This window comes from Oryctolagus cuniculus, chromosome 6 (assembly GCF_964237555.1).
Source record: "Oryctolagus cuniculus chromosome 6, mOryCun1.1, whole genome shotgun sequence".
Lineage (NCBI taxonomy): Eukaryota > Metazoa > Chordata > Mammalia > Lagomorpha > Leporidae > Oryctolagus > Oryctolagus cuniculus.
This window is the reverse complement of record NC_091437.1, coordinates 165,493,536-165,508,721: the sequence shown is the minus strand read 5'-3', so window position 1 is coordinate 165,508,721 and position 15,186 is coordinate 165,493,536. Positions and strand designations below refer to the sequence as shown.

At 55.8% G+C, this 15,186-nt stretch overlaps 1 protein-coding gene across 2 annotated transcripts in view; it reads left to right on the top strand.

Moving 5' to 3' along the window:
- Positions 1-15,186, top strand: part of TRAPPC9 (trafficking protein particle complex subunit 9) — a 562,730-nt gene that overhangs the window by 62,628 nt on the left and 484,916 nt on the right. For both annotated transcript variants that reach the window (XM_070075538.1, XM_070075537.1), the window contains one exon: positions 13,216-13,432. In XM_070075538.1, the coding sequence (XP_069931639.1) occupies positions 13,216-13,432 (217 nt within the window). The remainder of the gene's footprint in view (positions 1-13,215; positions 13,433-15,186) is intronic.

Sequence of the window (15,186 nt, the reverse complement as noted above, 5' to 3'; positions counted from 1 at the left end):
GTTTGCTGTCCGTGAGTCTGGCAGTGCATGTGGAGCTTTTCTAGGTTAGTGCTGAGGCTCAGCCTTTGGAGCCCAGACCAGGTCTTGAGGGGCCGGCACTGTGACGTAGCGGGTAAAGCCACCACTTGCAGTGCCAGCATCCCATATGGGCATGGGTTCAAGACCTGGCTGATTTGCTTACGATCCAGCTCTCTGCTGTGGCCTGGGAAAGCAGTGGAAGATGGCCGAAGTCCTTGGGCCTCTGCACCCGCGTGGGAGACCCAGAAGAAGCCCCTGGCTCCTGGCTTCGGATTGGTGCAGCTCCGCCCGTTGCAGCCACTTGGGGAGTGAACCAGTGGATGGAAGACCTTTCTCTCTCTCTCTCTCTGCCTCTCCTTCTTTCTCTGTGTAACTCTGACTTTCAAATAAAGAATGAATCTTTAAAAAAAAGTCTTGAGAAGTGGGAAGGAGCCATTCACTCCTTCTTGGAGTCATCCTGAGTCGTCAGTGGCATAAGAATGCATATATGGCGCTAGCCACGTGGCTACAGTGATGGCGAGGGGGCGCAGGTGAAGTGCTGGACGGGCGTGCCTGCCTTGCTGGTCCGAGCTGTGGGCCCGAGGAACCAGGGCAGCTCCCCGCTCTTTGCTGCGTCCCATTCACACACTTGCTAGGTTGTGACTTGGGTGACTTCCTAAAGCCCCTAACACTCTGAGTTCCAAGTGCAGGGTCTCCTGGCTGCAGAGGAGGAGCCTCAGGCTCAGGGAGGTGATGTCGCCTGGGCAGAATCAGGCCAAGCTTCAGAGGCGGAGGGCCACAGCAGGCTCCTCATTTGCCTTTCTGCTCCAGCCAGCCATCCTGGGGTGGGCACGGGACGCTGGGTCACGCTGTCAGCCTGGGCCCGAACTTGCATCAGGCTCCAGGCAAGCTAGGTGCTACGCTGTGGGGTGAGACCTGGGCGCTGAACAGATACATGTGAAAATGAGTGACTGCAAGTTTGATTGACGCGTGCATGCTTGGTTCTGCAGGTCTGGGCGATTGTCTGGTTGGGGCTGACAGGCAGGATCTGTCCCTCCATGGTCACCAGTTCAGCGGGGATGAGTAGCGGCTAAGCGGCTGGCTCGTTGCAGGCGTGTAGCTGGGGGCACTGCGGACACCGGCCCTCCTTGCTGCACTGGGTGAGAAGTGAGGACATCGCGGGCAGGGAGGACGCTGCTGCTGGGACCGTGAGGTCCCGCCTGTGTACTGCGTCATGCGCCTTTCTCCAACGGCTCCAAGGGCTGAGGTGGTGCTCTTGATTGGTAGGAGGAGATGCAGTGAGGGATGGTTTGGAAGACCGGAAAGCAGCCTGACCTCACCAGGCGTGCAAGCACCCTGGGACCGAGGGGCGCTGCAGCCGCTCCCCTGGCCTTCCACACCCCAGTGCCCAGGGAGGGCTCGGAGCCGGTCAGAGCCTGTTGCCCACGATGCTGCTCTGGGCTGCAGCCTGTTTGTTCCTTGTTAATTCTCTGACTAAGGCCATTCATGCTGTCTGCAGGCCGCCCCATTCAGATTAAGAATGGTCTCTTTAGGGTTTTTGATGCGACTCTAATGAAGCTGTTGCCAAGGTGACCCTGCAGAAGCTGGGTGGATGCACACGTAATCCTTGCCACCTCAGGACTTTGTGTCCATTGACGCTCAGAAATGAGGGGCGGGCGGAATCGGGAAGTGAACAGGGCGGGCTGGGGTGGGCAGCCTCGGTGAGGCTGAACCAGGCTCGCGGCTGGCAGACACAGCTTAGGGGGACTTGTTCTCACAGACACTCCAGGCTCCTTGCAGGAGAAGGAGAAAGGCGGGGGGGGACTGAGAAATCCATGGAGAATGAGAGATGAGGTGTGCCTGCCCCTTGTGTGGAAGGGGCCATGAGGAGACCTCTGCTGAATGGGAAGTCCTGGCTGCAGGGACGTGGCAGGCGGTGGCCCTGGAACCCTGGGCTGCAGATGAGGCATTTGGAATCTGTGACAGTTTAACTTACTTATTTTCATCTTACTTGGAAAGGAGGGAGGAAGAGAAAAGAGAGAAAGGTACCTGCTGGTTCCCTCCCCAAATGCCTGCAGCAGCCAGGACTGGGCCAGGCTGAAGCCAGGAGTGGGGAACCCACCTGGGTCACCCAGGGGGGTGGCAGGAACCCATGTACTTGAGCCTTCACCTGCTACCTCTCAGGGTGCTCATTAGCAGGAAGCTGGAATGGGGAGCAGAGAATGGACTGGGATGTCCAGGCACCAGGTCTGGGATACAGACCTCCCAAGCAGCATCTCAGCCACTGTGCCATGCCCCTGGCCCACACCCAGTCTTTTTTTTTTTTTTTTTTTAAGATTTATATATTTATTTGAAAGTCAGAGTTACACAGAGAGAGAAGGAGAGGCAGAGAGAGAGAGAGAGGGAGGGAAGGGGCGGAGAGGAAAGGAGGGAGAGGGGTTTTCCATACGCTGGTTCACTCCTCAATTGGCCGTGATGGCTGGAGCTGAGCCAATCCGAAGCCAGGACCCAGGAGTTTCCTCCAGGTCTCCCACATGGGTGCAGGGGCCCAAGGACTTGGGCATCTTCCACTGCTTTCCTAGGCCATAGCAGAGAGCTGCATCAGAAGTGGAGCAGCCGAGATTCGAACCCACACCCATGTGGGATGGTGGCACTGCAAGCGGTGGCTTTACTTGCTGTGTCCCAGCGCTGGCCCCACATCGAGTCTTTACACTGGGCTTTTAGATCTCATTTGTAGCCCAGTGAAGTGGTAGAGGAGGGAGGGGCCTGAGAGCAAGGACAGAGCTGGACCCTGGAGCAGGAGCCCCATGGTTGCGCACGTGATTCGGAGTGCGGGAGGGGCTGGGAAGGCTGTGGTGGGAGTGTTGCTCCAGGGTGTCCCAGGGGACTTGTGGAGCCCTGGGAGCCCTGGTGCGCGCCGTGGTGCTGTTTCTGGGTTCGCAGTGAGGGACCCTGGAGCGCGTCCGTCCGCCTTTAGCCGCTCCTGCTTCCTGCTGTGCATCTTTGTGCTTCGAGCTTCCCTGGTTTCACTCATTTCTCTTCTCTTCACTCAGGTTTTTGGCTTTTTGTTGCTTTTGTTCTTAAATTGTGTGTTTAAAAAATGACTTCAGGTCCTTTTTTTAAGAATGTTGCTGTGGCGTAGCAGGCAAAGCTATCACCTGCAGCACCAGCATCCCACGTGGGTGCTGGGTCAAGGCCCAACTTCTCGATGTCCAGTCTGGTTCCCTGCTAACGTGCCTGGGAAAGCAGCAGAGGTGGCCCAAGTGCTCTGGCCCCTGCGGCCATAAGGAAGACCTGGAAGAAGTTCCTGGTTCCTGGCTTTGGTCTGGCCCAGTTCTGGCCATTGAGGCCATTGGGAAGTGAACCAGTGGATGGAAGATCTTTGTCTCTCTCTCTGTCTCCCCCGACCCCTCCCATAGCTGACTTTGTGCCCCCCATAGTTGACTTTCACATAAATAAGTCTTAACAAAAACAAAGGAAGGAGGCAGAATGCAAACACGTGGGTGGACAGCGTTTCAGACTCCCTGCTCCCGGCAGTTCTGAGCCACGTACCTGGGAGGTGAGAGCTGAGCTGCGGATGAAGGCGATGGGTTTGGTAGCGAGTACAAGTTGTGCAGCGTCTTCGTAGCCACCTCCTGCCATGCCTGCCCTGTGCTGGCTGCCCCCACGTGAGCACTGCCACTCGAGCTCAGTGGTGCCAGTGACCACCAAGCGGGAGTGCTGGGCTTGGCACCAGGGGGTCCCCCTCTTCTGCACTCAGTCCTGAGAGCTCTCCCACAAGGCACTATCTTTATTTTTTTGTGTCTATACTGTTTCACATTTGGCGAGGCGTCACACCTTCGGAAGACTTGGGAGAGGCGTGCCGTGAACGTGTGCGTCCCTGGACCTAAAACAGCGGGGTTCAGCCCTCTGTGTGTGGCTTCTTCGCTCCGCATAAAGTGTGTCGGTGTTGGATGTGGGTCTGCGGGCAGACGCTGCTCGCTGTGGGGTGGGGATTTGCCGTGTTTGGCTAGCGTGACACTGCTGCAGTGAGCATCCATGGGTAAGTTTTTGTGGGAGTACACGTTTTACTTCTTTTGGGAGCACGCGTGGCAGCAGAGCTGCTGGGCCATAGGACGACTCTGTGGGCCATAGGAACTGACACGCCGTGTCCCTGGCCTCCGTGGCTGTGGGGAAATGCATGAGCGTCCCGATGTCTCTGGGTCCACCCTGCGGTGACAGCCGGGGGGGTGGTGTGTGAGCGACAGACGTCTCACTGTGGATTCAACCTGAATTTCCCTGCAGGCGAGGAGGCTGCTCCTGGCCACTCGTGAGGCCCCTCAAATCCTTGGCCAAGTCTAAGATTGGGTTTTCTTTTGTTTTTGTGTTCAGTTGTAAGAGTTTACTGGGGCTGGCGCCGCGGCTCAACAGGCTAATCCTCTGCCTAGCGGCGCCGGCACACCGGGTTCTAGTCCCGGTCGGGGCGCCAGATTCTGTCCCGGTTGCCCCTCTTCCAGGCCAGCTCTCTGCTGTGGCCAGGGAGTGCAGTGGAGGATGGCCCAGGTTCTTGGGCCCTACACCTGCATGGGAGTCCAGGAAAAGCGCCTGGCTCCTGGTTTTGGATCAGCACGGTGTGCTGGCCACGGCGGCCATTGGAGGGTGAACCAACGGCAAAGGAAGACCTTTCTCTCTGTCTCTCTCTCTTTCACTGTCCACTCTGCCTGTCAAAAAAAAAAAAAAAAAAAAAAAAGAGTTTACTGAATGTTCTGGATACTGGTCTCTAATCAGGTGTGTGGCTGGAAAATTTTCCTCCTGCTCTGGTGGTGTTGTCTCACATTCTTGATGCTGTCTTTTGCGGGATGATGCAAGTTTGTAACTGAGGGTTTCTGATTTACCTTTTCTGTGTGTTGTCACATGTGCTTTTGGTGTTCCACGTAAGAGATCATCGCTAACCTAAGGTCTAAAGGTTTGCTGTGTTTTCTTCTAGGAATTTTATAAGCTTAGTTTTGAAAATATTTATTTCAGTGGCTGGGGAGAGACAGAGAGCTCTCTCATCTACTGGTTCCTTCCCTAAATGCCTCCAATGGCCACTGCTAGGCCAGGGCCAGAGCTAGGAGTTGGGAACTCGGATCCAGGTCTCCCGTGTGGGTGGCAGGGTCCCCGTTACTAGAACCATCACCTGCTGCCTCCCAGGGTGTGCACTGACAGGAAGCTGGACACGGAGTTGGAGGTGGGAATCAAACCTAGGTACTCTGGACGTGGGATGTGGGCATCGTTACCACTAGGCTACACACTGGCTCCAAGTCAGCGCTTTCTTGTGCGAGGGAGTCTCCACCACGCTTCTTCTGCACGTGGAGGTCCCTGCTCTGTGTTGAGAAGGCTCCTGTGTCCCCACTGGCTGGTCTTGGCCACCCTGTGGAGAACAGGTTGGCTGGAAGAGTGAGACGGGTTCCTAAGTCTTCGCTGTATCCCCGGGTCTGCGTTCTGCTGTGGTCACCGTTGCCTTGTCTGAAGTTGGGGTCTGAGGAGTGCGTGTCCTCCTCTTGCGAGACTGTTCTGCTCCTGGACTAGCAGGTTGTGAGACACTGGGCCTGAAGCCCCAGGCCAGTGAAACCGGGTGCAGACAGTGACTCTGACGGCTAGTGGGCGCCTGGGACATTCCCAGCTGCTAAGATGACACGCTGTGGACTTCACACGCCCCGCCCACCTTGTCGGGGTCTCTCATGCTCTGCACCTCCCCCAGCACGCTGCTTAAGAAGGGGCCGTGCCTGCTGCTCACAGGGAGTGAAGCCTGGCGTCAGACCCCTGCCCCTGTCCCGCAGGCTCGACCCCCACTCCTGCTTTATCCCCACCCCCATTCTGTCCCCGCTACAATAGTCTTTTCTGCTTTAACAGTCGCCTCTTCTTCTTCTTGAACCCTAAACACCTGCAGTCTAACCCAGGGGATCTGAAGATGAGCTCTTCCCTCTCACCAAGGAAGCCGACTTGGATTCTCATGGGGGTTGCATTAAGCCTGGAGATCAGTTTGGGGGGTTTTGCTGTTGTGCCTTGTGTTCCCGCCTGTGAACACGGGACATCAGAGCAGTTGGCGTGTCTCCCTCCCGTGCAGGGTGGGTGCACGCTGGCTGGTGGCCCTCCACACTTTGAGCACGGTTTACACTGTGTGTCCCCCTCCGGGTCGTGTTTGCGTTGTTGAGTGTCTCCTCATTTCCCTGCTTCAGCCTTTCTTGGTCTTGTAAACCCCTACCAGGCTCTGTTCCAGTCGGGGGAGGGGACCTCAACGATTTTTTGATGCTTATTCAAATTTAATTCTAATAAAGAATTATTTATAAAACCAACAATATATAGGGGCAAGGGATTTATCTTCACATTTCTTTCTTTAAATGCACAAGGGATCTTGTGAAGATCTGGTGCTGATAGTAACTCTGTCAGGGGAGGAGTGATGACAGAAGAGGGTGGGGTGGAACCTTCCAGCACTTGTCCACCCGAGAACTCCATCCCGACACCACCCTGCACCAGCGTCCCCTCCCAAGAGCCAGGGGTCACCAGCACAGAAGGAAGAGGGATGCCCTGACGTTGCAGGAGAGGCGCCTGCCGTGTGGGGCAGGGGAAGCCAGGTGAGCACCCTGTGGCTGCCAACTTTTTAATTTTCCAATTAAAGGAAGCATAGTCTGTTAGTAGTTAGAAAAGAAAAGAAAGAAGAACATTTGCAACAATGCATTAAGTCTGGAAACTACGCACTGGTTTCTGCTTGGGCAGTAGGGGCTGGGAAGCTCAGGTTCCTTGAGGATGCTGGGTGAGAGGTCCCTGGGTGCCTCCCACCTTTTGAAACACGCAGTTCATCGTCAGCAAAGTCTGGGGAAGTCCTCACGGGCCCAGGCACAGAAGGCAGGGGTTCTGCAGTGAGTGAGCCTCAGGAAGCCGGAGAACGCCCCGCCTGGCTGGGCAAGGTGCTCCTGCTCGCACCTGCAGGATGAACCTGCCCCAGCTCTGCAGGATGCAGACCCGGTGGAAAGCCTCGATGCCCCAAGAAAGCCTGTTCAGTGACAGCAAGAAATAGAGGAACACACATCAAAGACAGAACCAAACCTCCTCCACAAAGCAAGAAGGCACAGAAACTGTGGATGGTCCTGGAAGGACAGACAGCCAGGGGTCCAGGCAGGGTCTAGTCGGAAGCTGTGCTGGGAACCGGACGCTGTGTCCTGAGTGGATCCATGAAGACTCAGGATGACAGAGGCCCACAGGGGCCGTGGGGCAAGACCCCATGCTGACGTGGCCACTCTCCCGGGGTCTCCCTGCAGCCTGCAGAGTTCGGAAGGAAAGAAGCCTTCTCAGTGCTGTCTGCACTGCCGTGTGCCGGGGCCTCGGGGTGAGCTCGGGGCGGAGCCTCCTCGCCGTGGCGCCCACGCCCTGTCTGTATCTGGAGACAGACCTGCCTCTTCTGATCAGTGTGTGTGTGGGGAGGGTCAGGAGAGCCATGGTGGGTTGCTGACATTTAGCTGAGCCTGGTCTAAGTGGGCTTTGCTTGCAGGCTCTGTGCGTTGCCCTTGGAGTGAGTAGCTTTTACGGAGGATGAACTTGAATTCAGGACTGTTCTGCGTGGAGGGATGAGTGCTGATAAAGACTGCAGTCCCAGGCTGTGTGATCTTCAAAATACACAGGACTTGCTTACTCACTGAGCCCAGCGATGGGAAAACAAATGGCATTTTTTTAAACTTGAGAGGCAGAGAGAGAGAAATAGGCAGAGAGAGGCATAGAGAGACAGGCAGAGAGACAGAAAAACAGACACAGAGAGAAATGGGGTGGGGGGGCAAGAAACAGAGGCAGACACACACACACATACACACACACACACAGAGCTTTCATCCACTGCTTCACTCCTTAGATGCCCACATGGCTGGGGCTGGGCCAGGCTGAAGCTAGGAGCTGTGAATTCAGTCTGCGTCTTACAGATGGGGGGCAGGACCCAAGTTCTGAACCCTCCCCTGATGGATGCCTCCCAGGGTGCACACCAGCAGGAAGCTGGAATCGGGAAGAGCTGAGCCTTGAGTGCAGCAGACTTCATCTTCACTGCTGCGCCAAGCGCCCACCTTGACTTTGAGTGACTTTGAGTACGTGTCTTCTCTTCATGTAATAATGGCCAGAGGGGCTGGCGCTGTAGAGTGGTAGACTTAGCCTCTGCCTGCGGTGCCAGCTTCCTGTATGGGCGCTGGTTCGTGTCCCAGCTGTTTCTCTTCTGATCAGCTCTCTGCTGTGGCCTGGGAAAGCAGTGGAAGATGGCCCAGGTGCTTGGGCCCCTGCACCCACGTGGGAGACCCGGAAGAAGCTCCTGGCTCCTGGCTTTGGATCGGCGCAGTTCCGGCTGTTGTGGCCATTTGGGGAGTGAACCAGCAGTTGGAAGACCTTTCTGTGTGTGTGTCTCTCTCTGCCTGTAATTCTACCTCTCAAATAAGTAACTAAAATCTTAAAAAAAACCAAAAAAACAAAAAAACCAAAAAACCAATGGCTAGAAATAACTGTAAAAAGAGACACAGAACGTTTTCTGTGGTAGAGAATGTATGGTCTCTCGTGTTCCACCGTGCGTTTTCCCATGGTAGATGACTGAGTACTGCCACCCCTGCCCAAAGCCTCCACCCCTGCCTACCTACACCCGTCCTTCACATCCGCGTGGGTACCGATGTTCCAGGAGGCCGAGGGCCCGAGGAATTTTCTAGAACGTCTCTCCCTGCCTGTGATTTCAGAGGCGTCGATGCACAGTAATAGTTGCCGTGTCTTGAGCAGCCACTGCAAATGCCAACTTTGCAGCATCACTGTTATTTCATTTTTCTTTTCAGCACTCGTGGTTAACTTAAGGTAATTCTGTGCAGTCGTGGGCCTGGAACCCAGGGCTTCCCGACTGTGCTCTGTGCTCCCCGCTGCCCCGCCAGGCAGAGCTGACCCACTGGGCCTGTGCTGCGTGTTTCCCACCACAGAGCCATTTCTTTCTCGCTGGTAGCATGAAGCAGGCCTGCACCTGCTTTCCAGTCGGAGATGGGTGGGTCCATTAATATTCCAGTTCCTCGGGTCCTGTGCTGGTAGTGCAGCCGCTTGTCTCGAGTGGTCTTTGAGCCACTTTCACAGGGGCTTCGCATCAATGTCTGGGCCCCGAGTGCACACGTTGTGACTGTGCAGCCTGCGGAACAATTAGGACAGCGACATGCTGTGAAGAGCAGCGGGCGGGAAATGAGTGTGGGGATTTGGTCTCAGTCGTGATTCCCTGAGGACCCTGGCCTCGCCTCTTGCCTGACACCGCCCGCACTCCCAGATCCGGGGCCGTGGGCGTCTGTGTTGCCCCGAGGAATACAGCCCTGTCCTGAAGCCCGTGGGGCTGGTGGCTCGCAAGCAACTTCCCGGTCAACGGCCGCCTCCTGCTCAGAGGCGGTTGTGCCAGGCTTTTCCGTGAAGGATCTTTTTCAGGGCTTGAGCCGACTTCCGTTCCATTTGCAATGTGGTGTTTCTTATCTGCTTTCTCATCACGTCCAGCACTGGGAAGGAGTATGACAGAACACGCTGCTGACCGGGTACCACGGCCTCCCATGGGAGAAGGAAGCCGCGGACTCTGGTGGCCCGGAAGCTGAGGCTCGTGGTCCTCCCTGGGCCGTCACCTTTGTTTTACCAGGGTCATGCGCTAAGGTCACCATTCGTGTCCCTTCCCCGAGTGGCTCCCGTCTTACTCAGCACACAGTGGATGTGAGTTGGTGACACAGGCGTCAGGCACGCCCGCCTCCCCTCCCCAGCCCCAGCGCCGCTGTGCTGCGCGGGGTGACTTCTCACAGCTGGGCAGCAGGAGCTGTGTCCTACACACATCTGAGTGTCCGTGGGTCACAGGCCTAGCAGAAAACAGGAGGACATCTCCATCACATTTTGCAGGGACCCAGAAAGCAACGGTTGATACACCTAGTCAGGTCACAGTGAGATGTTTCTGTTCATCAGAAACCCCACAGGAGGACACAGTGCCAACAGACCCGGAGAAAGCTCGCCCGGCACCCTGAGGATCTGCGTCCAGGACGCACACAGAACTCCTGCCCAGGACACGATGATCCGGCTCTAAAAGCCGTCCCCAGGTTTGAGCATCCATTTCACAGCCGTCCAGGAATCCTGTGGGACTGAGCGCTTTGCTCAACGTCAGGCCGTCAGGGAGGTGCGCGTGGAAGCACCACAGCTCCGATGGCATCAGAGGCCGGGGGGGTGGGCGTGGGGGTGGGCGTGGGGGTGGGGGATGGCTGGTTCACTCCTGAGAGCTGACAGTCCAGGGAGTGGACTGGGGGTGGGAGTGTGGGCACAGGATGGGGAGGGAGACTCCTGGAGTGGCTCCCGTGGTTGAGCCCTTCCCGTTCCTGTGCAAAGTGAGCCCCCCTTCCCGCCCTTTTTCCGCGCCGTGGGCTCCTTGGCACAGGGCTGGCAGCATCTGCTTGCTGCCGTCTCGCCGCCTCACCTCGGACTCTGGAGGGTTGGCACTGGCTGTCACCGCACGGGGCTCTGGGAGCAGAGCCCTTGCATGTTTGGCTCACTGCCACGTCCTTGCCACCGCGCGATAGGCATCCGATACGGAAATGTGTGTTACGAAACAATGACGAATGGATTTCACAAATGTTTTGTACACGAAAAAGCCTTACCTTTTTTATTTCCAAAAAGATTAAACAATATTTATTTATTTTTATTGTATTTGAAAGGCCAAGAGAGACAGGGAGGAATCTTCTATCAGCTGTTTTGCTTACCAGGTACCTACGACTGTTCCTGGGTCAGGAACACTCCAAGGCCGGGAGCCAGGGATTCGGACTGGCTCCATGGGGGTGGTAGGGCCCAAATACTTGAGCTGTCTCTGCTGCCTCCCTGGGGGCACATTAAGCAGGAAGCTGCATTGGAAATAGAGGAGTGGGGACAAAGACCAGGCCCTCCCGTGTGGGACACAGACTTTCCAAGTGGTGTCTTAACTGCGGCACCAAATCCCTGCCCCTAACAAAAGATTAAGAAAATGTATTTTAAAGGTAAGGGGCAAGAGAGGGAGGGAGGGAGGGGGAGAGAGGGAGAGAGGGAGAGAGAAAGCAAGTGAGCTAACTCCCGACCACTGTTTCACTCCCAAATGCCTGCGCTGGTTGGGGCTGGGCTGGGTGGCAGCCAGGAGCTGGGAACCCAGTCTAGGTCCGTCTTGTGAGTTGCAGAGACCCGCTCCTTGAGCAGTCACTCTGCCTCTTACGATATGCAGTAGCAGGAGGCTGGGAGTAGGAGTGGAGCCGGATATGGAATCCAGGCATTCCAACGTGGGATGCAGGTGTCTCGATCAGTGTTTTTTTTTAAAAAAAGATCAATTTTATTTATTTGAAAGAATGAGGGAGGAAGAGAGGAGAAGGAGAGAGCAAGTGAGCAAGCGAGCTCACTCTCCCATCTACTGGTTCATTTCCCAAAAGGCCACAATAGCTGGAGGAGGAGTGGTGGGTCTCCCATGTGGGTGGCAGGGGCCCAGGTACTTTGGCCATCTTCTACTACTTTCTCATGTGCATTCGCAGGGAGCTGGGTTTTAAAGTGAAGACTCTGCGATGTGAGTAGGTGCTAATATGGGATGCTGGCATTGCAGGTGGTGGCCCCATCAGTTTCTTAACCACTATGCCCAACCCTAAACTTCCTTTTACTTATTAATTTATTTACGATTTATTTACTTGAAAGGTGGTGACACAGAGAGAGGAGAGGTGGAGCAGCTAGGACTTGAACTGGCACCCTGGTATGGGATGCTGGTGTCACAAGCAGGGGCTTAACTCTCCGCTCCACAACGCTGGCCTCTCAACTTATCATTCAGTTCTGTGTCTTCACAAAGCTTTTGACGCATCCTTGGGCGTGTTCCCAGGACGAGAACATAGATGAGTTCTGTGGGCTACACTGGGAGGGTGGAGGGACCAGGAGGGCCCGGCGTGCGTGGAGGTGCTGTAGTGTCTCCTTGCAGAGCCAGGGTCCCTGAGCAGCTTTGAAAGGTGCCTGTCTTTGGCCACTCAGGCTTCTACAGAAAAACCCCAAGGAGTGGGTTTCCCAGCAGCTGATCTGCCCTTCTCGGAGTTCCGGGGGGACCCAGGATGAAGGTGGGGCAAGTCTGATGCTTGGTGAGGGCCTGCTTCCTGGTTAAAGATGGCATCTTACCGCCATGTCCTCAGATGGCGCAGGGGGCAGTCCTTCCCCTCCCAGAGGCCCCATCTCCTGACACTGTCAGCCAGGGGGTTAGGGTTGCAACGTGAAGTTTGCGGGACAGAAGCCAGGGTAATGGCTCTGAGCCTGGCTTGAGGAGCGTGGGTCTGGCCGGTGTGTGGGGTTGGACTGAGGGCTGCCAAGAAACGTGGGGAGGAGGCCACTTGGTCTTCCAGGTGAGAGCTGCAAGGGCTGAGGCAGGACCCCAGCAGTGGGCCTGGGAAGAGAGGGCGGGAGGGCCTGAAGAGCTCTGGCTGGCCGGTGGTCAGAAACGGGTTTATTGCCAGGGTGTGGTGGGAGAGAGCCATGTCCTTTGGCAGTAGCAAGGTTCTGCCCCTGTTCCCTGCTGAAGGGAGCTGAGGTGCAGTGAGCCAGGGCCCAACCCAGGTCGGCTCTTGTCTCGGACACCTGTTGGCTGTGCGCCTCCCTGGGCTTCCCCGTCCTTGTCGTGAGCTGGGGTGATGGCAACGCACAGGACTATTGAGTTGGCTTCTCAGGGTGTGCCAAGGTTGCTGCGTATAGTAGGGGCTTTCCGAAATTGGAGTTGCTGCCAGAAGCCACTGGCTTGTTGGGGAACTGCGCGAGGGCCCTCATGAAGGAAGCTGTGAGCTGTGAGCTGTCCAGTCTGGCCTAGGCGGTGTCTCCGGGAAGCCATCCCCTGACCGCCTGGTCCTTACTGTGGTTTTGCACGTTGTGTATTTGATGAAAGCTTGCCAGCACCCCGAGGTGAGCTCCGCTCCTTCCCTTCACGGTGGACGGTAGGGCTGACGTCCTGGTGTGCAGCCAGTGCCCTTGCTTCGCAGAGCCTGGCCTTACCAGCAGGAAGAAGGTGCGCTGGGAGCTGGGACCCGGCCAGGCTCTCAGAGCTCCCCTCGGGGTTACCGCGTCTCGGGGCTGCTGCCGGGGCTCTGCCTGCCCTGGACGTTCCCGCAGGCCTCTGTCTTACGAAGAACTGTCTTCACGTGTGTCTCCTTTTCCACTCGGAAGTGTCTCTGAAAGGCTTGTTACCTCTTCTCTGTGCTGCAGCTTTCAGAAGAAGAAAAAATCCAGCGCTACAGCATCCTGTCCGAGCTCTACGAGCTCATCGGCTTCCACCGCAAGTCGGCCTTCTTCAAGCGTGTGGCTGCCATGCAGTGTGTGGCCCCCAGCATCTCGGAGCCTGGCTGGAGGGCGTGCTACAAGCTCCTGCTGGAGACGCTGCCCGGCTACAGTCTCTCGCTGGATCCCAACGACTTCAACAGAGGTACTGGGGGGCTGGGCAGGCGCTTCCCCGACTCAGTCGTGGGGCTCGGGCACCTGCTGTGCATGGCAGGCACTGTGACCGGAGCTGGCGGCTCAGAGGAGACGGACCCCGCCTGTGCTGGGCACCTGGAAGGACACGTGCTGGCAGAACGTGGTGGAACCGCCTGGCCATGGCGTGTGGGTGTCCCTGATTGTCCTGGAGCTGATGTGTGCCATCAGCAAAGAACTTCAGATTAATTCCTAGTGAATTTTACTTATCTTATGACACTTAGTTGAGTTAGTAAAAACCAATGAGCCAGGAATAAATATATTTGAGTGTAAGCACACACAACTGGCTGTCCAGTGGGTGGGAAGTTCTTTTTTATTTTAAAATTTATTTTCTTTTTAAAAATATTTATTTTATTTATTTCAAAGAGTAACAGAGGCATAGAGAAAGAGAGAGAGAGAGAGAGAGAGAGGTCTTCCATCTGCTGTTTCACTCCCCAGATGGCTGCAACGGCCAGAGCTGCGCCGATCTGAGGCTAGGAGCCAGGAGCTTCTTCCAGATCTTCCATGTGGGTGCAGGGGCCCAAGCACTTGGGCCATCTTCCACTGCTTTCTCAGGCCATAGCAGAGAGCTGGATTGGGAGAGGAGCAGCCGGGACTAGAACTGGCACCCATATGGGATGTCAGTGCTTCAGGCCAGGGCTTTAACCTGCTATGCCACAGCGCCAGCCCCTAAAATTTATTTTCATTTACTTGAAAGGTATAGTTACAGAAAGAGAGGGAGAAACACACACATACATCTTCCATCTGCTGGTTCACTCCCCAAATGGACCAGGGCCAGGGCTAGGCCAGGAGCCAGGAGCTCCATCTGGGTCTCCCATATGGGTCCAGGGGTCCAGGCACTTAGGTCATCTTCTGCTGCTTTCCCAGACTCATTAGCAGGGAGCTGGATCAGAAGTGGAGCAGCCAGGACTCGAACCAGCACCCATATGGGATGCCAGTGTCATAAGTGGCAGTTTAACCTGCTGTGCCTCAATGCCTGTCCTGGGAGTAAGTTCTTATTCCGAAGTATTCGAGCAGGGCAGTCCATGTTTAAAATACAGCTACAGACCTGACCATAAGTGTCCACAGGCTGGTTAGGGGCAGGGAGGCCGTGTTTTAGTGGCTGCTGGAGGCTGGGGACGTAACGTGCTCTCCTCCAGCTCGGGTGTGGGGTTGGTGAAGGTGGACTTGTGGACGTGGAAGGAACGGAGCTGTGCTCTGGGTTGTTGTCTCGACAGGGCACAGGAGGGTCCTGCAGGTGTTGTCTGTATGTGGTCACGTTTGTTCAATGTGGGACACGGGCCTGACGTTTGTCATCGTCAGATACCATCTGTGATGCTCACTCTCATCTGTCCCCGCTTAGGAGTAGGAGCTGGAGTCCTGTCTAACAGGTCTTTTATTTCTTGTTTTAAAGATATATTTATTTATTTGAAAGTCAGGGTTACAGAGGGGATGGGGTAGGGGTGGTGCAGAGAGAGAGAGAGAGAGAGAGAGAGAGAGAAGGAGAGAGAGCGCTCTTTCATCTTCCATCTATTGGTTCACTCCCCAGAGGGCTGGTGTCTTCCACATGGTGGAAGGGCCTGAGTACTTGGTACATAATCTGCTGCCTCCCAAGGTGCATTAGCAGGGAGCTGGATTGGAAGTGGAACAGCTGGGGCTCGAATTGGCACTCATATAGGATGCTGGCTTCATAGGTGGCAGCTTACCCCGCTATGCCACAGTGCCCAC